We start from the raw sequence: 27,016 nt of genomic DNA on the forward strand, positions 1-27,016 counted from the left end.
TGTCTTTTGCCCATTGTGACTCGTTCTTGGTTTTCCTTGGTCTCTTGGTTTTTGTATTTCAGCTTTGTGTAATAAAGCTCGCTTTTTGTTCCCCAATCCAACCTCCCGTGTGTTGTCTGCATTTGAGTCCTCACCTTGTTTCCCCTGTAATCGTAACACGTTAATCACAACAAACAGTAGGGCTAAGGCTGTGTATTCCCAAACACTGCAGGGGAGCCTCTCCTCATTTCACATTACACAGGTACCTACACAGAAACCATAAACATGACTCTCCAGTAGGACATTTGCAGAATTTTAGGGGGTATTGATCCTTTAATGACGTGTTTTATACTGGTGTTAATACACGTTTAAGTATGAGTGGGTTTGAGTTACCAGCCCTCAGCAGCTGGCTTACAAAGTGTAGTCAACAGATGGACGTCTGTCACTGTGTTGGACGGGTCTGCCACAACAGTTAGACTGGCAGGCAGAGTTTTGAGTGACAGCCAGTTGCCTCTGACTCTATCTGACTGAGTCTGTTAAAGCGGGAAGAGTGGTTAACATAACATGAATTCAGCCAAACGCAGCCAACTCTATCTGAGGCTTTTTTCACCCCCTTTTTCACTCCTCTTTATTCTTCTTTTGTCTCTTTTTTGGACTCTTTCTAGATTGTAGGAGACAGAAATCTTTCAAATGCACACACATTGCTCTGATGTGAAGCCTTTTTGTGACCATTTTTTTCCTTACTGTTTGAAAAAAATGTGTCGTTGAAGAGTGGTTCGATTGAATTCCAGGATATTGTAAAACGTACTCAACTGAGAGTTATTTGTGAAACATTCAATTCATTTTTTTTTTTAAGTTAAACACATTTCATGTGGTTTCAGTGGTTCATTCTGCAACGTTTTCACCACAGTTGTTTTGTCATTAGGTCATGTGTGGAATGATTGCAGTGATTTGCAACACAAGTCACATATTTCTAAATATTTTCCTGTGGATTAGTCATGCGAGCAGAAAATGTTGCCAACATGACCGTGACTGTGTTTTTTGTCATCTACAGAGAACTGAGAGCAGACTCTTGCCTAATAATGGCTCCTTCCTACCGAGGATTCACTTCTCTTTGAAAGGGCTTGAAATTTGACATTTAGCATGTGCGAGTTATATTCTGGGTAACGACTCATCTTGACAGGACTTCTTTTCCGTCACGGCTAAAAAATCAGCAGATTAGATAAAGGACTAAGGATAACTGAATGCTCAGGTGATTGTTATAAGGATACCCTGGTCTACCCTCTGCATATCATGGCGTGTTCTGCTGCCACACTCAGCGTTTTCATTCTGTCAGGATTCATCAACCTCTCAGCAGCAAACAAGAATACTTGTGAACTCTATGCTGCTGTTGGACAGAGTCTGACGCTGCCTTTTGTCTACGACAGACTTGAAAACTCACATGTGCTGAGATGGACTCATAACGACTCAATCATTTTCTACAGACAGAAAGGCAGAGTCTCTGTTGGAAAGCCAGCGGACATCTCGACAACCGGATCTCTTTTTCTGAGGAACCTTCAATTCTCAAGCGCAGGGGCCTACGAAGCAAATGTGCTGCATTCCAATGGTACACTGGCGAAAACATGGAGCGGTCGTCTCTGTTTGGTTCCCAAGGTATCAAAACCTCAACTCACGTACAGCTGTGACTTCAAGTCCAGTGCTGTCATTCTAAATTGCCTTGCAGGTAACCCTCAGGGGTTGGTGTTTGAATGGACACTCGATGAAAAGACCTTACCAAGTGAAACAAAAGAAAAACTGAGCATATCCCTGGCACAGCTGAAAGGGGTGAGGTGTCTGCTGTTCGATGCAGCATATTTATACAAATGGTATGTATTAGGAGAATATATTGGAATGTTAGTTGCTGTTTGGGCCTCTCTGACTTAGAGGTTGTTTGATCAGGGGTACCAGGATATTGACATGATGGTGTTGTTGTCAAAGTTAATACATATACCAGATGTGGATTAGCAGAGGCATGGAGGCCCTAGGTCAGAGGTGGATGCACCCAAATTGAGGGGCCTCTCCTGTTTTTCTGTCTCTCTCTCATAACATGAACCATATGTTAAAAACAGGTTTTTGACCAAAACAAGCTCGGTATATAAGGAGCTGTCTGCATATTGTCGTCAGAGTTTCATTATTCGGCTGGAGACTCTCCAAGTAACGTGTTACTTGTTTTCGATACTGAACTTATTGTAATAAATTTGTTATACAACTAAGACAGTGTCGGCGGAGTTTTTCTTCAAACATCTTCGACTGCATCCCCACTGAAGATACGACAGAACTTGGCGTCACGAATTATCAGGACGTGTTTGTGGCCGCAGCGCAGCTGGACGCAGCCCTGCTTTCCTCCTCTCATCCAAGGTGAGCCTACACCGTTATGCTGTTTGGGGGGGATGAGGTCTGACTGGAGCTGTTCCTGTCTGTGTTGGTTTTTGGCCGCACCGAAATGATTCTGTGTGGGTGAATGCTGTGTTGGTGTTTGCGGGTGAAGTTCCGTTTAAATTTGTCTTACTCTCCATTGTTTTACTGCGTTGCGGGCACCGCAGTAAGGGGGGAGTGATGGTAGAGTAAGAGCTAAGAAATAAAGTAGAAGGGAAATGTTGTGTAAAGGGTAAAGGCAAGGAGCCTAACAATGAGTAACGTTAAGTGAGTTAAAAAACTATGCGGGGTTAATGAAGAAGAGGGCCCATAAGCTTCTTAAACCGTAAGACATGTGTAAATTAGCCGCTGCGTGAAAGTTGAATAAGTGGAATTTAAGGGAAAACCTGGTACCAGGTGTATAACCAGAAATAAGGATTAAAGGAAGCCGCAGATTTGGATAAAAGCCCTCTGGGAGGCCGTTTAGTACGGGCCAAAAAACCTGAATATTACATTAGGTGAGTTCAGGTCGGTTATAAGCAAATAACTGGAAGTGTAGGGGAAAATATTTGTAGATAGATGCCCTCTCTGGCGCTGGCTGACGAGCCACGACTGATGCCGTTTTGTCAGATATTCTACACTTCAAAGGTAGCAAAAATTTAGATATAAGGAATAAAAAGGAATAAGGAAGCGGCAAAGCATGCTTACATAGGACAGTATGAATGAGTCGTCTTTGGAATAGATTGTTGATTGTGATTTTGTCCTTGGTTTTGTTATATTGTGTGTTTTTGAGTAAAAAGTTAAGTGTATTGGCAGGTTGGAGAGGGATTCCCTCCTCCCTCTCCTTTCTCCCTCTCTCTGTCTCTCTGTCGAGAGAGACGTCAGCGCTGCAGGCTGAAATTGTGTGTCTCTATGAGTGTGTGTGCTTGGAGCACGAATACTTTGTTTTAGAAATGTGGCTACTATTCTAGTGTTGTGTTTAGATTATGCGTTAGGATTAAGTTTATGGTTTATAAACTTTTTCGGGGACGTTTTTAATCTGTTAAAATTCTATAAGCCTCATTGGAGGATATTAAAAATAAGAGTTAATAAAATTATGAGAGAGGAAAAGAAATAGAGAAGATTTCATAAGTTTGATTAAAGATTAATAGACTTTTTTGGAAGACGTTTGGTTTGATAAATACAATTTATGAGCCTTTTTAAAGACATTTCTATAAGATTTAAATAACTTGTCATGAGTTACTGAAAAAGACCTGTTTAAGATAAATAAGAAGAAGTGGAGAGATTAGTATATAACTCTGTGTAAAAGATAAATATGATTGAGAGGAATGAAAAGTGCTGAGAGTTTTTATGGTGATGATGAATGATATGGAATAATGTTTGGTGTTTAAAAGTCCAAATATCTGTTATAAATAACCCAAAGTGCTGGCAGAAGGAAAAAGAAAGAGAGTTGCAAAATATATTGAACTAAATTGTGAAAAGAAAATCTGATCTTTGTTTCTTCCTTTGTTCCTTGCATCTGTGGGGGAGACACGGAGAGACGGGTGGAGCCTGGACAGTGTGTCACACGGACCAATTCGGTGACGTCAGACTCCTACCCAGACAAACCTCTGCACAAGGCCAGTACTGTTTTTGTTCACGAACTCTTTCTATACCTGCTGTGTGAAAATATATTTGTATAAGCATTTAGGATCATTGGAAGTTGATATCTATTGCTTACATTTATGAGCTAATATTGGGGTATTTTTCAATTTGAAGTGGGAAACAGCACATTCTGTTTTTATGTGCTACCTCAAAAGAAGCTTGGCAACTGACTGACCAGTTAAGACATTTAATCAATTAGTGGAGTACAATTGGTGGGTTTAAAACTCTGTTGTGGATTGCAATTGTGGAGTTTGTTGTTTGTGTGTGGTTTGTTCTGAGCTGAACTGTGTTGTGAATTTAACTTGAGATTGGTTTGAGAATTTGAGGTGAATAGTTGTGAGTTTGGATGCTTGTCTTGTTGCAAATAATAGCAGCCAGTGATAGTTGACCCTTGGGGAAAGTGTTTGATTTTAGGGAATTCATATATGGTTGGTTTTTTGACATTCTGGGACATTGTAATCGTAATCTGATTGACCTTTGGGGGTTAGATTGACATTGTGTGGTTTGGTATTGTAATTTCTTATCATACTAATAGATCCTCTGGCGTTCTTTGGAGTTGGTAAATTAATTTCTTTGGTTTATTGATTGTGGCAAAAATAGTGATTAACAAATAAGCTGAATAAATTAAATAAATTGATTAAATAAATAAATAATCTTTAAGTGATTTTAGTTTAAGTGATTAAGCTCACTTGCATTAATTGATTAATTAATTAATTGGTTAATTGATTGATTGATTGATTGATTGATTGATTGATTAATTGATCTTTAATTGATTGATTGTTATTTGATTAATTGCTTGATTAATTGCTTGATTGATTAATTGGTTAATTAATTGGTTAATTAATTGGTTAATTAGTTGGTTGATTAATTGGTTAATTATATGAAAAAGCAAAATAAAGCAGCTAAGATGTCGAAAAAGGATGATAAAGCTTCAAAAGTAATCACGCCTCTTGATGTCGTACAAAACAATAATCCATTAATAAAAGAGATCCCACGGATCTCAGCAAAATGGTACCGCCGTTGGCCGGAGATTGATCAACCCTGGCCAGTGGAAGGGACCTTTAATCCTGATGTAATTAAAAAACTGCAGGTACTTGTATCTACATATAAAGCGGAACAAAAAAGAGGGAAAAAGGGAGCGAAACGTAAAGAAAAGAGACAAATAGAACTTGCGATGCTCCAGTTGTTTGAAAATGAAGGACAGAAGTGGACAAAGGCTGCAAAGGAGAAAAAAGAAGAAAGCATGGAAGAAATGGGAAAAATGGCCAGAGAAACAGAGAAATTAATGGCTGAAGTTAATTCACCTTTCTCACATACGGATTCAGTGAGGAAACCGCCACCTTACGAGAAGAAAGTGGGATTCCGGGAACCTTATCCTCAGCTCCCAGTGATTAGTCAAGAGGGTAACTATCGGATTGTGGATGAGGACGATTGGATAATTGAAACTGGACAAGCTGAAACTACAATAAAGATGTATCCAAGTTCAAAAAGTAAGAAGAAAACAACACGACAGGAAACAAAAAGAGGATCAAGGATCAGGAAGAAGAGTTATGGAGACAAGACTGATCAGAGTGACTCGGAGGAAAACTTGGGCGGCTATGATCCTGCAGTCAGGCGGATACTGGCTAGAGCGGAAAAGAAAGGGGACAAGACATCGAGGAAAAAGGACTTAGGAGATTATAGCTCCAGTGAAAGTGAAGATGGAGACAGTGATGAAGACTGGGAAAACAGAGGCGCTTCGGCTTCGAGAAGATTATATCTGGGGACATCCAGCACCATGGGTGAAGAGGACGAACAGAGAGCTGTAAGAGACATCGAAAGAAGCATAGAGGAATGCGTTTCATGTTTGGATAGAGCTCCCAGCCCTGAACGCCAAAGAGCGTTGGAAGAACAATTGGAGGAACTGTACATACAGAAAAAAGGGTTACAGAAGAAGAGCTCCTCCAAACCAACTATAAGATATGCACTACGCTCAAGAAAAAAGAAGGAGACTGGAAAAATCTGTCCAGTTATTATCCGAGGACAGAATTTGGAGTATAAACCCTGGCAGAGCACAGATATGTCAGATATACTTGAGAAGTTACCTATTCTGCAGGATGGAGCATATCCTTGGATTTCAAAGCTGGAAGAAATCACAGTAGGAACACACATGGCCATGGGAGATGTCAAGAAACTGTTGGCTAGCCTTCTTGGGGTCACAGGTATGGATGAAATTCTACAGAAAGCAGGACTTGACCGATATGCGGGGACTGCAGTGAATGATTCAGAACTGTTTGCCGCACATAGAGGTCGAATGTGGAGAGCACTGAGAGAAACATTTCCGACAAATGTACATCCTGATAATATCTTTATTGAGTCACTAGGACAGGAGGAGAACCCGAGAGCCTATGTGTCAAGAGCTCATCAAATATGGAGAAATGTTACAGGAAATGACCCGGACTTGAATCAAATGGAGCAGTCAATCCTAAGAGCCAAAATACAGAAGGGACTGCCTCTGCCAGTGAGGAGCAAGTTGGCGGAGGTAGTTGGTCTAGGAAGTATGGCTAAAGGTGTTTATACAGATCATATAGCCCATCAAGTGGAGCTATACAGGAAAAAGGAACATGATCAGAAGGAGCAGGACCAAGAAACCCTCAGAAAACTCAATCAAATACAACTGGTGGATAATAAAAAGAAGGACAAGAAGCAGGCTGTAGTTATACAGAGTCAGCCTCAGTTAAATCAACCAATGCCACCAAACCAGGTTTCACCACAATTGCCTCAGCCACTTTCGGTGGTTCCTGTGGCTTCATACCCACAGCCAGTTTCTGGTCAGCCGCAGACCTGGAGAGGAAGAGGTCGAGGAAATTTTGGAAGAGGAAGAGGAGGAAGATTTGATCCATACTTTCAACAGTCTTATGAAGTGTGTTATAATTGTGGACAGCCTGGCCATTTTGCCCGTGAGTGCAACAAAACAGGAGGAAATTTCAGAGGAAGTTTCAGAGGAGGATTTCGGGGCCAATCAAGACCACCCAGGGGACCGGTGAACCCATACAGGGGCCCGGAACCAGGATTCTAGAGGTGCCCAGAGAACTCGAAAGGGGGGTGTCAGCTGGTAGTATCAGGGCCGGAGAGAGATCCAACAATAGTGGTGAAAGTAAATGACCGACCATTGGAAGTAATGGCGGACTGCGGAGCTGCTTTCACCTGTATTCGGCCTGAAGATGCTATACATCTCCCCATGTCTGGTCAATTGATTCGGACAATCGGGTTTGAGGGAATAAAACAGCTGATTCCTCTAACGAAACCAATTGAGCTCTGCTATAAAAATTCAAAGACTACAATACCCATATTGGTATCAGAACACACACCTATTGCGCTTTTGGGAAGAGATGCTTTGTGTAGATTAAATTGTGTGATAAAATGCACGCCAGACGGCTGTCTGGTGGAAGTACCAAGTGATATGGTTTACCAAGCATTGGTAACAGTGGAGACTGAAGCTTCTTCAGTATTTTGGATTGGAAATCTCAGTGCAGATTTTTTGGAGCCAGCTAAGTTGTGGGAGAAGTTCATTGTTTCAAACATGCCTGATGCAAGAACACCGGAGTATCCATTGCATTGCACACTTAAATACTTCAAAGATGCTGCCCAATCAAACTCACAAGAATGGTTGAGTCGTCAACCAAAACAAGTTCAACTCAGCTCTTGCTGCATAATTTTGGGACCACAAGGAGCAGCTATGAAGATAAACAGAAATGAATATTTGGATGAAGAATTTGAAATTGAGAAGAGTGTGCCACATGTAACTCTGTTAGTTTCTGAGGAGTATGAACAGAAGCATATAGGAGACATGATGGCAGAAGCAGAAGGAGCTATTTTTGCTCCAATGAAAGAGAATCTTGCCATTTGGAGAAGTAAAGACCAACGGTTCATTAAAATTATGATTTCTGCCCAAGGAGAAGGACAGCCACAAACTGTGAGGATGACACATGAGTCAATTTGTAGTGCTAAGATGGAACCAGACTCTAAGGAAGAAGAGATGTTGCGACAGGTTCCAGAATGTTTGTGGTCTCAACATAGCACTGATATTGGACTGGTGAAGGCAGCCCAACCAGTGAAAGTTGACCTCAGACCAGGAATCAAACCTCCTTGGAAGAATCAGTATCCACTAAGAGAAGAAGCAATTCGAGGGATTGAACCACAAATCGAAGGACTTTTGAAAGCAGGTGTGTTGAGGATAACGCAAAATCCTCAGAGTAACACACCGCTGTTGCCTCTGAAGAAGCCAGATGACTCTTATCGCCTGGTACATGATTTGAGGGCAGTGAATGAAGTAGTAGCAGATTATCCAGCAGAAGTGCCAGATCCGCACACTTTGTTAGCCCAAGTTCCACCTGATGCGACATTTTTTACGGTGCTAGATCTATGTGGTGCATTTTTTAGTGTTCCGCTCAGCGTGGAAAGTCAGGGTTTGTTTGGGTTCACATACAATGGAAAATTCTATGAGTATGAGAGATTGCCACAAGGGTTCAAACATAGTCCGCACATTTTCAATAAAGTGTTGAAGGATGATTTGGCAGGAATGGACCAAATATTAACGAGCACTGTTATTCAATATGTGGATGACATTATCATTTGTTCACCAGATGAAGAAACATGTCATAAGGACTCAATTAAACTGTTACAGATACTGGCTGAAAAGGGGCACAAGGCTTCTCAGAAGAAGTTACAGTATTGTCGGGAGAAAGTAGTTTATTTGGGTCAAACAATAACACGGGGACACAGGAGTATTTCAGATAATCAGATTGATGCTATTCGTAAGGCTCCAAAGCCCAGAACTGTTAGGGAGATGATGACATTTCTTGGTATTGCTGGCTATTCTTCAGCATGGATAGAGGATTATGCTAGTTTAACAGGGCCTTTGAGAGCTATGATTAAAGATACAGGGAATGCTAAACTTCATTGTAATCTTTCTTGGACACAGGAAGGCCTTTTGGCTTTTGAAACAGTCAAGCAAAGGTTACAGGAAGCTCCAGCGTTAGCGCTTCCAGATTATTCTAAGAACTTTTTGTTGTATGTGTCCACCTCAGTGGGAGGTAAATATGCATGTGCAGTGCTTTGTCAGCCAACAGGTACAGGGACAAGTCCTCAGCCTGTTTCTTACTATTCTACTGCATATTCAGAAGTAGAAATGGGGTTGCCACTGTGCTATAGAGCAATGGTAGGAGTTTCTTTGATGTATGATAAGGCATCATCTGTCACAATGGGTTATCCGGTGACAATTCTTACTCATCATAGTCTCAGAAATCTTCTGAACTATGGTAAATATACCTTGACCATGCCGAGGCTAAGAGACTATCATAGGCTTCTAGAGCAAGAAGATGTCACCTTAGTGAGATGTGCCACAATAAATCCGGCTGAAAATTTGCCAACTCCAGAGGATGGTGAACCGCATGATTGTGTTCGAGAAGCAGAGAAATACTCAAGGCTTAGATCAGATTTGCAAGCCCTCCCATTGCGTGAGGCAGACTTGGAGTATTGGACGGATGGATCTTGTTATCGTGTGGGTGATAAGTTGAGTGCGGGATATGCTATTGTAAAAGCTCAAGCAAAGGGTTTTGTTGTAGAGAAGGCTGAAGTAATACCACAGCCTGCATCTGCACAACTTGCAGAACTTGTGGGGCTAACTGAAGCATGTTTGTTAGCAGAAGGTAAGCGAGTGACAATTTATACAGACTCTGCTTACGCTCACAATGTGTGTCATCTGTTTGGATCAGTGTGGAAGAGCCGAGGGTTTAAGAAAACCGACGGTTCTCCAATACAACATCACGCTCAAATAATGAAGTTGCTGCATGCTATGATGAAGCCTAAGGAGATAGCGATAGCTAAGTGTGCAGCACACAGAGCGGATATGTCGAGAGTCACACAAGGTAATAAAGCAGCTGACGAAGCAGCAAAAGCAGTCACAGGAGCAGATAGAGTGGGTAAAGTTTTGTTGGTTACTCATGAAGTGGATTTGGAGGATAGAATCACACTTAGGGATGTGATTTTAATGCAGGATGCTGCTCCTGAGATTGACAAACAGTTGTGGAAAGACAGAGGTGCCACCCAGGATTCTGCAGGTCTTTGGAGAAATCATGAGGGGCTGATAGTAGCTCCTCCAGACCTGTTAGGTCTAATGATTCAGGAGGCACATGGGTTAGCCCATGTTGCAAGGGGGGAAGTTAAGAGAAAGATCACGAAGGAGTATGGTTTTTGGGCACCGTGTCTGCTTCAACAGATTGACTATGTCATAGGCAGGTGTACAATCTGCCTGAAAAACAATGTTCGGAGGGGTGTGATAGTTCCACCTGGTCACATTCCGACTCCGAGGGGTCCTATGCGTGAGTTAGTTGTGGACTATGTTGACATGATCAGACCAGTTGAAGGAAAGAGGTACATGTTGGTTGTGGTAGATCGATTTTCACGATGGCCTGAAGCTTGTCCAACCAAGCGGAAGGACGCTCAGTCCGTTGCCAAGTTTTTGTGTAGAGAGGTCATAAGCAGGTGGGGACTTCCAGATCGGATATCCTCAGACAATGGGAAGGAGTTCGTTGACAAAACAGTGAAGTTGATTTTGCAAAAATTAGGAATCAAACAGCGTCTTGGTGCAGTCTATCATCCACAGAGCCAAGGAGTATGTGAAAAAATGAATGGAATTTTGAAAAATCGTATTCTTAAAATTTGTCAGCACACAGGTTTAAATTGGGTAGCAGCACTTCCATTGGCTTTGATGATATGTCGTTCGAGTGAGTTGCGTGATTTGCATATGACACCGCATGAGTTGGCCACGGGAAGACGGATGCCAACACCTTGTTTGCGCACTAGTGGAAAGGGACCAAGTCTGGCCCTTTTGGAAGATGAAATGAGAGCATATGTTGCATATATGGCTAGTTTGCACAAAAGAATATCTACATATGTTTCTGACAGGCAAAGGAAAGAGGAGGTGCAGGAGAGACTTGATGAGCAAAAGAGGAGTACAGTGCAGCCTGGAGACAAGGTATTTGTGAAAGTCTTCCGGAGGAAGTGGTATAACGAACGACGAGAAGGACCATTTGAGGTTGTTCGCAGTACGGGAACTGCAGTTCAGGTTAAGGGGTCTCCAACTTGGTATCATTTATCGCACTGTGTTAAAGCACCTAGAGAAGAAGTGCAACGTTCACAGAGTCGAGATGACTCTGTGGAACAAAATGAAGGAGAACATGCAGCCGAAGGGCAGATGCATGAGGATCTCCAGAGACAAAATCCTGAAGGGGGGATTGTCCAGAGTGTGGAAAATGTTGACGATCCTGAGCATATTTTTGATGATGCCAGTGATGATAATGCTGATGATGGTCAAGGGAAAGAATTTGGGGACATCAAATTCCAATATGTCCCAGAAACATCAGAGCATGTTTCAGTGGAGAGTGAAACACCAGAGAATGCAAAGAGATCTGACTCTGTTGCAAGAGAACTCAGAGGTTCAGTTGGACAAAGGAATCCCAGGCCAGTTCGGAGGAGGGTCAAACCTCTCCGCTATGAATCTTAAGATGGTAGAAAATGTGTCACAGCCAACAACAGAGGCACCTAATAAGATTCGTACGACGCCAAAACCTGAGGAGATAGTGCTTAGGTCCAAGCTTGGGAAAATGGTTGTTCTTCCTTGTAAATGTGGAATATGGAATAGTCATATTAACCATCTTCCCAAGTGGAAAAATAGTCGTGGAGAGGATGTGGAGTTGATACTTCCTGGAAACCATGGTTCGTCTATTAATCAAAGAAAGTACTTATTGTACAATGACATGAGGTATAAGAAAGTTGTGGGTGATTGTTCACTTGCTGTGCGCAACCTAGCATGGGAAGATGAAGGAGAGTATGTGTGTACTTATCAAGAGCCAGAGTTTAAATTTGTTCCATCTAGTCACTCTTGGATTGAAGGTTTTATAACTCATAAGGTGAGACTTATGATAACAAACCTGAGACCTGTTGAAGTAACCACTGCAAAGGTAAATAACACACAGATGGAGACTGCTATTTTAAATTTGGAACCAACAAAGAATGTTAATGTTTCAGATCAGAATACTACCTTGGCGCCAATATTGAGGCCTAAGAAATTGGTGAATATGACGCAGACATTTGATAAAGTATCCTTGAAAGTCAAGGAGATGGTAAATGAGAGCCGGAAGTCTATGTTAGAGATGGGGATTAGTGTAAATAGTAGTAAGGAGATTGAGGAAGAGAAGGTTGCAAATTCATCTGAGACTGTTCAGAGGAATATTGTAGATGCGGAAAAGGAGTTTGTTGATTCGGATCAGACATCGCAGGAGATGCTTGAGCAGAACCATGCATTGCAGAAGAGAGAAGCTAAATGGAAAGCATATGGATTTGATGCTTCAGCGTTGGGAATTGTAGACCCATGGGCAGGTAGAAATTTATGGTTTCAGCAGTTAACACACTCAGTGAGATCAATCAAGAAATTGAAGGGTCCATGTGTGTTGAAAGTACCATCACCAGGTACATGGCCTTCAATTTTGGAGGCGGTACCGGAACCATTAACTACTTCATGTCAATCTTCTGTACTGTCATGGCTTTTGTATCAACAGCAATCATCGGTGGATAAAGTGATGGCTTTATCAGTGAATCTTTTTAAGCCCAGATCTGATTGTTCTTGGTTGGCAGGATTACCGTATATGAACTTACTTGAACAACATGAAAATGTGATGACAGCGGTCCCTGATCCGATGGAAGTGAAAGCTGTGAGGGCAAAGTACTGTTTTTGCTCAAATGAGACTAATAAGGGGTCTGGAATGTTTATGGGAATATCAGAGTGTGATGGTTACATGATGGATTTAGGAAAGCGTAAGGATAAAGATGTGGATAAGTTGTATGAAGTGACTTTTCAAGTGTCAAAACGTAAGCCGAGTAGAACTGTGATGGTAGAACATCAAGTTTTGCCTGGTAATGTGACTATAGGCAATTTCAGGGATATTTGGTGGATTTGTGGTGAAAATGCTTATTTATTTCTACCATATGGGTGGACAGGATGTTGCTATATGGCAACACTGAAACTCCCATATGAGGTTTTTGCTGTCCAGAAGGAAGAAGCATCTGATGAGGTTCAATCTAATGTTACTTCTGGAAGTAGGAATAAAAGAGAATTGGCACAGTTTCATAATCTGGAGTCCTACCATTGGAGAATAAGTATAGGAGAAAAGTGGGGAATAGGATTGTTTCCATGGTATGGAGTGACATTTTTGGCAGATCATATTGATAACATTACCTACACCTTGCAGGGCTTTGCAAACGAAACTATAAGAGGTTTCGAAATGTTGTCAAACACCCAAAAGAGCCACAGATTGACATTGTTGAAACACGATATGGCTCTTGATTATATCTTAGCCAAACAAGGAGGCCTATGTGTTGCTTTAAATTTAACAGGAGATGCTTGTTACACTTTGATTCCTGATAATTCAGATAACATAACCAATGTCATAGATGCATTGAAGCACATAAGAGATGCATTTGGTCCATCGGAAGGAGCAGGTTGGTCTGCAAATAGTTGGTTGCAAGAGAAATTAGGGCCAGTAGGAGCAGTGCTAGTACAAATTTTGGTAGCAGTCCTTCTATCGTTATGTGTGATGTTTTGTTTTTGCACGTTGCTGTTGACTTTTGCGAAGGCTTTGATATTGAGATGGGTTGGTGTAGTGATGCCGGGAGATCAGGTTCAGATGCCATTATTGCAGAGAACTGATTCGGACGAGGTTGAGGAAGTAATGATGGAAGGTGAACTGGTGGAGAAATATCCATTTTAACCACGTCAAATATACTTATAGTTTTAACATTTATTTTTAGAGTTATCTAGTTACATAGTGGGATTACTGTAGTAATTGGTGTTAAAAGGGGGAACTAGCCAATGGAATTCATATGTTTACATGGAAATTATATTAATTATAGAATGTTGAATTGTATTTGATGATTTGAATTGTATATGTTCTTTCTACAAAAGATACTGGTTGGTGTTTTCTTTTTCCCTTAGAACGACATTGGGGGAGGACTGCTATGAGGGCGGTTGATGATTCAAGGATCCCAAGCTGATAAAGGGATTCAGAAAGTACAATAAGGACAATCAAAATGGATGGAAGACTCTGAACAAGGACATTGTGAAAATGTTCAGAGTTGGGAATCGATGCTGCAGAGGAACTTTAAGCTGATAAGTTCCGGTGTTTAGAAAAATAAAGAATAACAAATGAAAAAATGAAATAACATATATGTATAACATGTATGAAATGTTATTTTTGCATGGTAATCTGTATAATTTATCATGTTTGATTCGATTCAGTATGGGACTAATATGTTGGGACCTCAGTTTTTTCTTTCTTTTTCGGTCCTTAGGGACATTGGGGATAGGCAGGGACAGGTCCATTGGAAGGTACGATGGGTCGACCAGCCTAAAGGTGGACATTGTTTTTACTTTATTTGCTGAGGTTTCCATATGTATTTGTCTAATATTATATTATTATATAGATTGAGTAAGATTCCTCTTTTAATTGGGTTGGAGTACTATATGTGGCCGCCTGGGCAGAGGGGCCGTGAGAGAATTTTCCTGTCTAGATTGTTTGAGGGTTACTTCAGGAAAGATAGCTGCCAGACAGGTTTTTCGCTTTCACACTCCATTAAAATTGTTGTATTGTTAAAATTATGTTTGGAGGAATTATCATTCTTGACACCAAAGTACACATGTTTGTTCATATTCTGTTTATCGGGACTCTGACTAGTCCCGAAGGGGGGAATATGAGGTGTCTGCTGTTCGATGCAGCATATTTATACAAATGGTATGTATTAGGAGAATATATTGGAATGTTAGTTGCTGTTTGGGCCTCTCTGACTTAGAGGTTGTTTGATCAGGGGTACCAGGATATTGACATGATGGTGTTGTTGTCAAAGTTAATACATATACCAGATGTGGATTAGCAGAGGCATGGAGGCCCTAGGTCAGAGGTGGATGCACCCAAATTGAGGGGCCTCTCCTGTTTTTCTGTCTCTCTCTCATAACATGAACCATATGTTAAAAACAGGTTTTTGACCAAAACAAGCTCGGTATATAAGGAGCTGTCTGCATATTGTCGTCAGAGTTTCATTATTCGGCTGGAGACTCTCCAAGTAACGTGTTACTTGTTTTCGATACTGAACTTATTGTAATAAATTTGTTATACAACTAAGACAGTGTCGGCGGAGTTTTTCTTCAAACATCTTCGACTGCATCCCCACTGAAGATACGACAGGGGAGAGGAGCTTTACGTGTAGTGTGGCAAACAGAGTCAGCAAGGAGAGGAGTGACATTGTTCGTCCAACCTGTAAACGTCCAACACCATCACCACCGACTCTGCTTTGTTTTACATCCAAAACTGTTGTGGCAGCGTTTGCAGGAGGAGCAGGTCTGATTCTGCTGTTGCTGACCATTATCGTCATAATATGTTGCTGCCACAGACGCAGCAGAAAACAAATGGGACGCCGCGATGAAAAGGAGCTCAGGGTGCTCTCTCTGAGCAAACGAGAGCCAGACTCCATCAGCCCAGACTACGAGACCATGCACCCGACTGAGGACTCTCCACCCCCGAGCCCCAAGCCTTCACCCAGAGCCTGTTATGCGAATGTTGCTCAGCCTGAAGCTCAGACTGAAAACAGGCCTCCTGCACAGCTATCCACAGCTGCTGAAGGCAAGCAACAACCTTCACCGGTGCCCAAGCCAAGGACGAGGACCCAGACGGCAAACATCTGAATGTGGAACTAAAGGAAGAAAAGATGTTTTTGCCACTGAATTGAAGACGAAGAAACCGACTTTAAATAATGATTTTGTACACAATTTCAATCCACACATTCTTCACTTTTATAGTTTGATTTATACTGATGCAATTAATTGACAGTGGAACAGGATGTGTCCAGGATCCAATTGGCTTAATCATGATGTGCTGTGATCCTGAAAGGGAGAACTCAAGGCAGTAAAATCTTTATTTTCCTGACCCCTGTAAATGTGATGTCATGGCTTATCTCTGTTGAAGTTCGTTGTTTATGTTTTAAGTTTAACCATTATGGTGATTTGGGAGGCATGATCCCTGCTACACTTATGATTCTTTGTTATAAGAAACTGCCCTGGATGAATTTCCACATCGAGCGTCGTGTTAATTTGTTAATGTTTCTGATGATCTTACATGTTTTATTGTAAATTTTTCAACTGTACTGCCATTTCCAAACAAAAAAAGAGATTTCTGTAGACAAGTGTTGATGTAATAGATTAAAGGGTTAAGCTATCAATAATCTACATTTGTTATATTGTCAGCAAATCTCATGAAAAGGCCAACACCAATAAAGCATTATTCTGTATTTCAGTGCTTTCTAACTTCCTTAACCCTGTCTGTGATACTCAGCCCCAAACTCATTGCTTTAAAACAAACTTAAAAAAAAGACAAAAACAAAAAAAAACAAACACTACAGGCTTAATAATTTTAAATCAAGTTAATTGTGCGTTAATTGGGGACTTATTTCAGCAGTGGATTAATACACATTTGGTGTTCTAGCAGGTGATTGCGTGAGATCAACTCGAAATAACCCTAACCCTAGAGTGGCTGTGTTTGTGGTGATGAAGGAGCATGTGACAGTGAGCTCGTGGTGTGTTGCAATAGTGTTGGGGCAACAATGGTTGTCTATTGCAGATACATTTTCTATCAGGCCTCCGACACACAGACGATACTTGGTGGTGCTGATTTATTGTTGGTTTTCATCTTTTCGTAGGAATGTGTTAACAATAAGGAAAATATAGGAAATTGCCTATTCATTTTGTGTAATTTTGTAAATATTAAGTAGTGGCATGAGGTCTATTGTGTCACAACAAAGACGTAATAGAACAAAATGTGAAAAATCGTGAACATGTTTTGACCTCTTTCGTCTGAGAATGAAGCAGCTCCATGGATAATTGCGTACTCTTTACACTGTAATCTTTCAAGATTAACAATTAGGTTTTCTGTAATCACGCTGTGTATTTGCATATATCGTGTTTGAAATGAATAAGGTTGTCAAAAATAATCTTATATCTCATATTTGTATGGAAAACTACATTAAGCGGCTTATCTGTGTCAAACGCAGCCCCTTTGTTCCAGCTTCTTACATGTCAGCATTCTTGCACTTATTAAAATTTGCTTGCTTGCAAGAAGTTATTAAAGGGAGAAAAAAAATCAATAGAGGAATGGATTAGCTAAGGCAAATATCTATTATCTCCAATGGGTAAATGGTAATCCACACATGAAAGTGTTTGGTGTCTCGCCTAATGCTGTGTGACAGCCACATAATGGAATCCCCCTGAGCGTCATCGCCTAAAACTTACAAGCCAATGTCATCTTTTGTCAGGCCCTGCTCCACTCCTGCTCTCTTTACATGGCTGAAATTTCAGTCCAGCCGGCAGGGATTTGGCAGTAAAGCTGGTATCTGCTCCTGGAACAATGCCATTTGTCTTTCTTGAGAAACACTGCAACTTGGTCTGGCAACACGCCTCGTCACTTCCCCTCAAAAGCTAAAAATGTGCACCATATACGTAGACAGATGCACATGCACATACACTGGTATACTGTATGCCCACATACAGTACACACACACACACACACACGAGGGACTGCATTTGACGACACAACTTAATGAAACACATCTCATATGCCTTTGCCAGATCTGCCCTGGAAATTGAAAGGAAATACTTCTGAAATGTGTTTAATCAGTGGCTCTTGGAGTCTAGAGGATATACCCTTTTGATCTTGTAGCGTGTGTGTCCAGGAAAAGGGTCAATTACCCATGGAAAGTATTTATACTCATGTCAGATAATTCGTATTACAGTTCTCTCGTTGTCACGGGCTGCCAAGTCTGGGGAAAGTACAAACCAAATCAGAAAATCAGAAGTTAGCCAGCGTAGTGGTCTTTTTTCATCAGATTTGTCTGAAAATACACAGATGATTGTGACCTATTAGCATTCTTGAGCCAGCTTAGCACTCTTCGACCTCAGTCCTTTTTCTGAAACTTAAAGCATACAAACTGGGTGAGGTAAAGCCACGGTCCTCCAAACAGTCCTCAATTTATTGAAAATGTGGTTAATTACAGAGTTATTATGCATTGAAAATCCCGTTGTTTAAAGTAGTAACCTTTTAAAAGTCATTTAATGTGGAAAATGAGCAGAAAGCTTAGGTTGCGGTCTTGTTGAACACATCATAGCCTCGTATTTAACTGGTGTTAAACCCCCTCTCAAATGTCCCGTTAAGAATCAAATTCACAGTATCCATCAACACACCGGCCCCGTGTATTTGCTCTCCTCCATCTGTGCACCTCACACTTGGTTTCACACGCTTTTTTCACACCACACATGCAATTTGTGGACTGGCTCTGCACAGTCTGTGGCTGTCTGCGACACACCAAATCAATTTCACAAATATGCTGAGGAATCAGGCGGCGCTGATTTTTAATGGAGGCAGAATATACTTTCCAGATCTCAGCGGGATTTAGCGCCTCACAGACACTGGATGTCTGAGGTCAAAGCAATGTTTGGTGCGCACAGCTGACATAAGCAACTTAAGTACGTAAGTTTATAAGGTGACTTTTGGTTTCCAGTGTTGGACACATCCCTCCTCTCTATGTGGTCTCTCTCTTTATTCTACCTCACCTGACACCATCCTTTGCTCCTGTCACAATTTCTCCTGTCACTAGAGGTCGCCGCCAACATTAACATCGACTGTTTTAACCCCCTTAAACAACTAGACCTGACCTGTGTGACCTGTAGTTTTACCTGTTGAGGACAGACTGTGTATAGGCTAAAACTGGACTTATAAAGAGTGGCTTCAACTTCCTCCATGGACTTCTTGGATTCATTACATGATATATTTTAGGCATTGAATTGATACTGCTATTCAAGAGTGTGATATACAAACACGTTCTCACTCCCAATAAATTCAGCAGCTTGGTCAGGGCTCCGTGGCGAAATTAGCCACAAAAACTATTTGGAAAAATACATTTTGTTACACTTTCAAAATAAAGCTTGCTGACAAACATGTTACATATGACTTATTACGACTTTTGGACTGCTATTAACGTTGTCAAATGGTTGTGGATGGATGAGGGTTTTGGAAAACATCCTGCTCTGTGTAAAAATAATTTCATTTACATAACATCAAAGCTCCTGTTGGTAAGATAGTTGATTTTTGAGTGTCATTCCCAACTACTGATGCTTTCGAATGGTAGCCGACCTGACCTACAATCCAAAAGCGTCAGTATTTGACGAGTTGGGAAACCCAAAGCGTCAGTATTATTATCTTACCAACAGAAGCTTTAACTTTCTTACACAGCATAACTTAAAAACAAATCAGTATTGACACTTTTCACACACATAACTCAAACCCCAGTATCCTGAAGAAAGGTCCTGTGTTTGAATTATCCAACCGACTCCTGACACAGATTTTTCTTGCTCGTTATACTATACAACCATGCCAGAGGGGAGCTTCCAGAAGTGATGTTTGTGGGGTAACTACAGTGTCAAATGAAGAGTTGGGCAACTGACCAGGCTGCTGTATTGCATTTTACTATTGGGTGTGAGAATGGGCTGAATATTTACATATCACACGACAACTTGGCACAAGGGTCAGCGCTGCAGTTGGTTGATCGTTCATGTGACCTCACAGTATCTCTACAAAATAAGAGTGCCGGGAAAAGAAATAAAAATTTATGAGATGTAATGGAGACTCAGAATGAGTGAAATCCAGGACCCCCCGAAGTGTACACTGGTACAGTATGAGTCCTTAAAGTACCTGGAAAGTTCTCCATGTTGCTAACATCAATTTCACACAGGCCTTAGTATCCTCTGGGAAAGGAGGTCTGACACGTCAGATGAGCTAAAGCATAAACCAAAAAGCTTGTATGACAACACATTGTGTCCTTGGCGAAATTTGACTGTTGTGTGTGCTTCTTTGTCATGGTTACACAAGGACAGCTTGTTGAATCTCTGTTTATAAAAGGATTTTTTTTCCCGGATTTCCCGAGCAGAGTAGTCTCTCAGTCTGTTCTTTGCACCCTTGCCAAAACATCCATCGTTGTCTACTTGGACATGGTGGAAGAGAGTCCTGCAGAGGCTGATTCCATGAAAACCCGTGACCAAAAGGCTTCTAGCACGTCTCTGATCTGCAGCCTAACAATTTTATAATTTTCTTCATGGATGACTTAAAGAGATGCAGAAAGCACATGTTTTTAACAAGGCGTTAGAAGAAAAACATTGCCTTGAAAGGTCTGATATGTTTTTGGATTCATTTGTGTTTTGATGCTAAGTCCTTACTAACGCCTGCACTTCTGAAACAACACTTCATTAAAGCTGAATCATGGGTTTACTGAGGTCGTGGAGGAGAAATCTAAACATGCATATCTGGCTACGGCTCAGTGTAGTGGCCTCTGTTTCCTGAGGGTCAAATTCAAAATTATCACCTCAAACCAACTTTGCAGAATCCTAACGAGAAACTGCTTGTTGAGTCACAAATGTGGCATCTGCACTGGTTGGGAATGCCTGTTTAAATCACTTTTTGTACCGTATCATGTTTCCAGGACATGAGATATGGGGGGCATACAGGAAGAAGAGTTGGACAGAATCGATGTTTACATCGTAATTGACAGCGTGTAGGACAAATATTCCCATAATTTCATTCTAATGCTGCTGCAGCTGCTCTGAGCCAAAGAGGCTGGCGTGTGAAAAGAGACAAGGCTGGGAAAACAACAGGCCTTTGTCAGACACAGACCGACAGACAGACAGGAGCACTGCTGCCATTTGTAGCCGGTGAAGGAATGTGACAGCACCAAGGTCTATAGACATGATACAGAACATCACTGCTCTCAGCAAATACTTTTAAAATAGTTCAGTGGAGCAAGGAATTGCCGTTATGCGGTGCGTAGCGTAGTCACTGTTTAAAAATAAGAATAAAAACTGTATATTTTAAGATACTGCATGGATCCACTGGGAATACTGAATAACACACTTTTATTATTCCACCTTTTTCTCACTGCCAACTTCACTATTGCTCTGGAGAAAGCGTTCTCTTCCTTTCACCTGCCAGTAAGGAGCTTCATGCTATTTTCCCCACATCCCAGTCCGCCCCACCACTCTTAATGCAGACAGCCAAACCAATCAGAAGGAGGCGCTATTGTGGCAGCAATGACATCATCCCTCAGTCCTGAGTTTTTCCATCTAAATCAGATAACATGCACAGGAAAATGAAAATGCCTTTACATTCACTACTGTAAACAAAAGTTGAAGGCAGCGAGATAAACTGTTGGTGGTGCGATGTGCTGCCCCTGTGAATGACAACATGCATCTTTTTCTCATATGTTACTGTATGTGTATATGCTGTTTTATCTTCAGGTGTACCTGCTCCTGTCTGATTGGGGCAAAACCTACGTATATACACAATGGGCAGAAGAGAAGACCAGCCCCAAACCACATAAAAATAAGATGAAATATGAAAAGGCCTCTTTGGGGGATAATGAAACTGAAATATACTTATTTTACTCTTTAGGTCTGCAGTGTGTCAAGGACAGAACCAGACTGACCTAGGTGCCATTCTCCACCTCACAAAAGCCTACAGCCTTCACAAAAGGGCATTGTCACATCCTGATTGGCTATGAGGGGAATGCCCCAAGCTGCTCTCACTCAGAAGGAGCCAGTCTCCATACAGGTGATCTGAATCCACCGCAATCAATCCAAAGAGATTTTGAAATTTAACTAAAATAGAAAAGATAGCGCGTACTACGTAAAAGGGACTGCTACAGCACAACTAAATGTTTAAAAGAATGACAGTCGAACCTTAAACGGTGGAAAACTATGTGGGAAATGTGATAGAAGAATGAATATAATAGTCACATGCTTCATGTACGTCATAATAAATTCACTTAGTCTGTTAGCATTGCACTTTTGCTTTTATGGACACACCAACTTTCCCGAAAATGTAATTTCTTGAACCTTTTTACAAGTGTTTTTAAAAAATTCTCATTTTTTCCATGCATTAATTTTGAATGCACATAAAAACATATAAAGATGTGCATCACCATAGATGCAAAGTATGCACGTAACGTAATTTTGGTGGCAAAATGAGCAGCTGTCGCCCTTGTTTTTAGCTGTGTGTATCTTTCTATCTTTTCTGAAAATTGTTTTTGGAATTGTGGGTAGGTTGAAAGCCAGATTCCTTGTATATGTCTATACTTGGCCAGTAGAGCTGATTCTGATGTGAGAGTTGCATTACAGGATGGTTAATCTCATCCTGTCTGTTTGTATCCCTCACCAGGTGTATCCCACAGCTTGTCTCCATCTTGGTTGCTGCTACACATTCCAGATGAGGCTTACATTCAGGGGATGAGCCTAAACAAACATTCCAGGAGAATCAGCTGTAGACAAAAGAAATGGGGTAAACTCCAGTCCACAAATACTGTAGAACAGGCCTATCATTTCCACTACAGCCACAGCTCTGTAATAAAAATGCTTCTATCAGCAAATTACCCATCCATGCACTTGCACCTGATATAAATCAGATGGAGGAAAAATTCCAACTCTTGCTCTAATAAGCATCTTGTGTGTGCAGACTCAACATTCAAGCAAAGATCAAACATTCCTGTAACATTCTTTGAGATATAGTGCGTGTGTGTGCCAAACAAAATTACAACCTGGCAAAAAGAGAAGAAAAAAAAACATACGTCCCATTGCTTATGATGTGCATTTTGAACAATAAGACTTGACATGTAGGGCAAAAACATTTAAGATTCTCCCAGATAGCTATAATACCTTTTGAAGAACACCCAGAAGAGATAATTTAGACATTTTGAAGCCTTTGTCTTCGTCTGCAGGCCTATCTCCTCTTGGAGAAAAGGATCCCTTAAGCCTTATTGTGTGTGTGGATTCATGCAGGGATGACAGCATGTCAGTGAAGGGCTGTGCAACAATAGTTCAAGATGAGAGAGGTGTAAAGGTGCGACGGAGAGCTAACAACACAAGGTTTTGCTTTGACTATTCCGTGCCTATCTAGCAAAGCATCAACAACACTCCAATAGCCTCTCTGTGTGGCCCTGGTTTCTTCAAATGTCTTTGAAAGCTGCTTTCTGCAGTGGCCTCGTACTAGAAAAATACCTTGAAAAGTACTTAGACGACAAAATAGATAAGAGCTTTGGAGAAAGAAAAAAAAAACGTGTGTTTGCTGGTTATTTATTGGATGCCATGGAGACAAACTAGTTGAGTGAATTCCAGGCAAAAGCAAACACACAAACACAAGTTAATCAAGGCAAACTGCAGACATTATGGTATCTCTAAATGAGAGGTATAAGATTAAATTGCTTCTGTATGAGACACATGCTATTTTAACTTCTTATTCAGTCCTAAACGCAGTAATAATAGGTACGAAGAATGAGCTAGCTATAAAAAGCCACCTTTAAAGTGTGTCTTTGGCTTTCTGAAGACAGAACAAAGAAATAGAAAATAGTATAACAATAACACTTCACTACTGTATATTACAATAGTAACAGAGTAAATTTCACTCACAAATCAGTATGCACCAAGCATGTCTAATTAGAATACATCTAATCATGTGTCTAACAAGTCTTCTGGGCCAATTAATCTGAGTCAAATCTTGTCCTTATGGCAGCTGACAGACAGTCTGGTCAAAGTGGCCACTGATGCTGCACTTTGTGCCAATAAATGTGTCACAAGCAGCTGGGTAGTGTACGTTGCTGAGCTGTGGTACCATATGGAGTGCTAAAACGGAATCAAAAGTCCTCCTGCCATCATGGCATGTTAAGCGCTCATGAATCTTTCTGATAGGACACAGAATGTTTCATTGAATGCTGTCTGGGATGCCCATATGCAAAATGGGAACAATGGCAAAGAGGTAGCGGCGTTAAGCTTGAATTTGGGGTTGCTTTAAAAGCAATGCGGGGAAGCTTCAGCACAGACGGTGGCAACATGGTTCATTTTTAGAGTGCCAGCAGACAGACGGATACGAAGTGCTCTGATGTGAAAGTTGAGAATGCATGTTGGTTACTTTAGATGTTTCAGAGCAGCCATCGTCTATGTTAGTTCAAACATGCCTAGTTCGAACGTGATTTCTTAAGTAGGAGTTCATGCGCTCCTGACATTTTAACGGTTGCACCTGCTGAAATACTTCTAACGTGGGAATAGGTTTCAACTTATTTGTAAGAATTATGCATTCAAATGTTTATAAATGACTAAACCTTTGTTATATATTGTTAGAGCTACTCATATGGATGCCATATTCCCACAAAACAGCCAGATTACTTTACTTTACATTAGCTTTAACTAACAAGCAACTGCACACAAAGGGTGTTTGTGTCTGTGTGTTTAAATTCAGGTAAACTCTAACTACATTCAGCACTCACCAGAGACTCTGGTTCTCTCATATTTTCCCCTCTCTTATCTGTAATGTTGTTCATGAAGTAAAGTAACATCCCCCCCCCCCCCCCCCCAAGCTCCACTCAGCAGCAGACACCACAGTAAACACCCAACAATGGAAGCCTCCTCTGCAGATTGCTGCTGTGGTCTGCAATAGTAGGTTGATAAATTGGATGAGAGTGAAGATAAATATACTTTTTAGTTCCAAAAATTAAAAGAAAATGTCCAAGCTCTTCTCCTGTCGGTAAACACCTTTGGGTGTTTATTTCTCCAAAGAGTTCTGGCTCTGCACCTGACTCTCTTAGCTCAGCTCTGAGCCCCATACTATCCCTTACAGTTTTACTCTCGTGCTTTTAAATCAGGAAAGGTACTTTTAAAAAGATTCAACACTTTAATCTTTTAGATGGATTTTCATTCACCATTTCATCATGTCAAGAAATTCAAAGCTGCTTGAATGCAGCATTTTAAGATCAATTTAAAACCTCAAAATTTATCTCAAAATTGATACAAAATAAAGGTGTCTGCGTCATTTCATGTAGACTGTTAAAGAGCACCCTTTCACTCTCTGGGTAATCAGCATCTCCGTTCCTCCTTCACTCAAGCTCATAAAACGCGTCTATTCCTCCCTTAAATCCTCCCCTCAAACCTCCGTGCAGGCATCAAGTGGATGGCTAAAGAAGTGCTTTGAATTTATTTAAGTACATTTCAATCTAAGTGTACTCTATTATAAAATTAGAACTTCCTCAGATGGCACATGGAGGCTGGAGGGCTTTGTTAGGGACTGTAGTGTGATAAAAGCTTTTCATGGCTATTGTACTGGCCTATTGAAGTGGCTTTGTCTGTGTTTGAGTAGCACTACCACCAGACAGACTGGAATGAGTGCCCCTCTTGCCACGCTAATAGACTAGCTGTGTGTGTGTGTGATTGTGGTCATACTTGAGTGTGTTGGAAGCACACGCACACACAATCAAACAAATAGACTTATACAAAGAGATACCCAGACACACACTCTGCCTGTAGCCCAGACAGGAAGACATGCTTAACACAAGAGAGCAGCCCTTAGACGGGCTCTTAATTAGAGCAGGTAGACAGAGGGGTGGGGATGTTTTGGGGGGAAGGACGTTGGGTTTTGAGGGTCTTTTGAAGGATGACTAGCTGGACAATAGTGGGCCTTTCTTGTGGGATAAATATGATCACACCCTCATGTAAAGACAAAATGATTGATAACCACAACAGACGGTATTGTCATCGAGTCTCGGCGATAGAGAGTGTGCAACCAAACGTTTAAGTGTCGAGGAATTTCCCATTTTTCTCCTGTCCAGAGATGGTATCTGCGTTTGACAGAAGAGGGCTAGTCTACATGTCTCTTGGGCAAAAGAAACCAGAACCTATTATTTAGGCGAGCGCAGAGAAAAAGTGGCTTTGAGAGCAGTGGACCTTCAGAGAAGTGATTGATGTGAGTTAACCCTGTCAAATGCGGGGTTGTGGATCAGTGCAAAATGGGACATAAATCACTTCCAAATGGTCTCACCTACCACTGTTAGATCAGGCTGATACACTCTTTGCTCTCTCTGGGGCCATTATGAATGCCCAGAATATATTGTTGTAAATCTATTTTGTAGGTATTTTTATTATCGCAGTAAAACAGCAGAAGTTAGATTATGGCACACTTGTTGAGGACAACAGTGCCCTCCTTAGCTCATATGAAGCAAGGCCACTGTTTTTTTTTCTGAGTGTCCTCCACATACAATTTACATGAGTAAAATATATTGAATTTTGACAATAATTTCACAACAAAAGTATCAGCCTCAAATCACCTAATTTAGAAAGTAAGCTTGATCCTGGCTTCACTCTAAATGTTTTGGGGCTCAGAAGTACTAATAATGATAAAAATAGTTGCACATTTGTCCTTTATTTCATAAAAATGTTTCTTCTTTCTTCTGAACTTATCAAAGCAATATGTAGAAAAGTATTAAAATATTAATCCTTACCTTTCCCACAAACTGGACTTTGAATTTGATAGGGACAAAATACAGCTATGACCATAAAGTATTGTATTGTTGTATAGTATATAATGCACGTTTAATATGTAATCTGGGCTATGTATGAGGATATATATTAGTTTTGTTTGCCAGCATAAAGAAATGTGTATTTTGTTGTCCAACACAGCAACATAACTTCTGTTAGGGGTCACTCTCCATTCAATTTGGATCAGGAGGAGTTGGGATTCACAGAAGTTCTGTCAACATCAGCCACAGATGAGCATCTATTGTATTGGCTCATTTAATTCATTGATACAAAAAATCTAATTTAGGAGCAATTCTCATAAAATTTGGTCAAGTTATGAAGTATTAAAGTGGTAAAGCAATGATAAGTACATTTGTGGAGCTGTTAAAAAGGAGCTGGGGTCCCTGAGACCCCCAAACAGAACTTAACATCATTGTGTTATTCGATCTAGAAACACTGGTAGTGCTGTTGTCCTTTGATGCAAACCCTCAAGTCTGGTCCTCTGCAGAAGGAAAACAATTGAGTAAATGGAAAAAT

General features: G+C 40.9%; 1 protein-coding gene across 1 annotated transcript; it reads left to right on the top strand.

Annotated features, from left to right (window-relative positions):
• The first annotated feature begins 1,173 nt into the window (after positions 1–1,173).
• LOC141000601 (uncharacterized) lies at positions 1,174–16,395 on the top strand. The gene is made up of 2 exons (XM_073471341.1): positions 1,174–1,808; positions 15,304–16,395. Exons 1-2 carry the CDS (start codon positions 1,273–1,275, stop codon positions 15,791–15,793), a joined length of 1,026 nt encoding a protein of 341 aa, XP_073327442.1. The 5' UTR covers positions 1,174–1,272; the 3' UTR covers positions 15,794–16,395.
• The last annotated feature ends 10,621 nt before the right edge of the window (positions 16,396–27,016 follow it).

Source organism: Pagrus major, chromosome 8 (genome assembly GCF_040436345.1).
Source record: "Pagrus major chromosome 8, Pma_NU_1.0".
Taxonomy (NCBI): domain Eukaryota; kingdom Metazoa; phylum Chordata; class Actinopteri; order Spariformes; family Sparidae; genus Pagrus; species Pagrus major.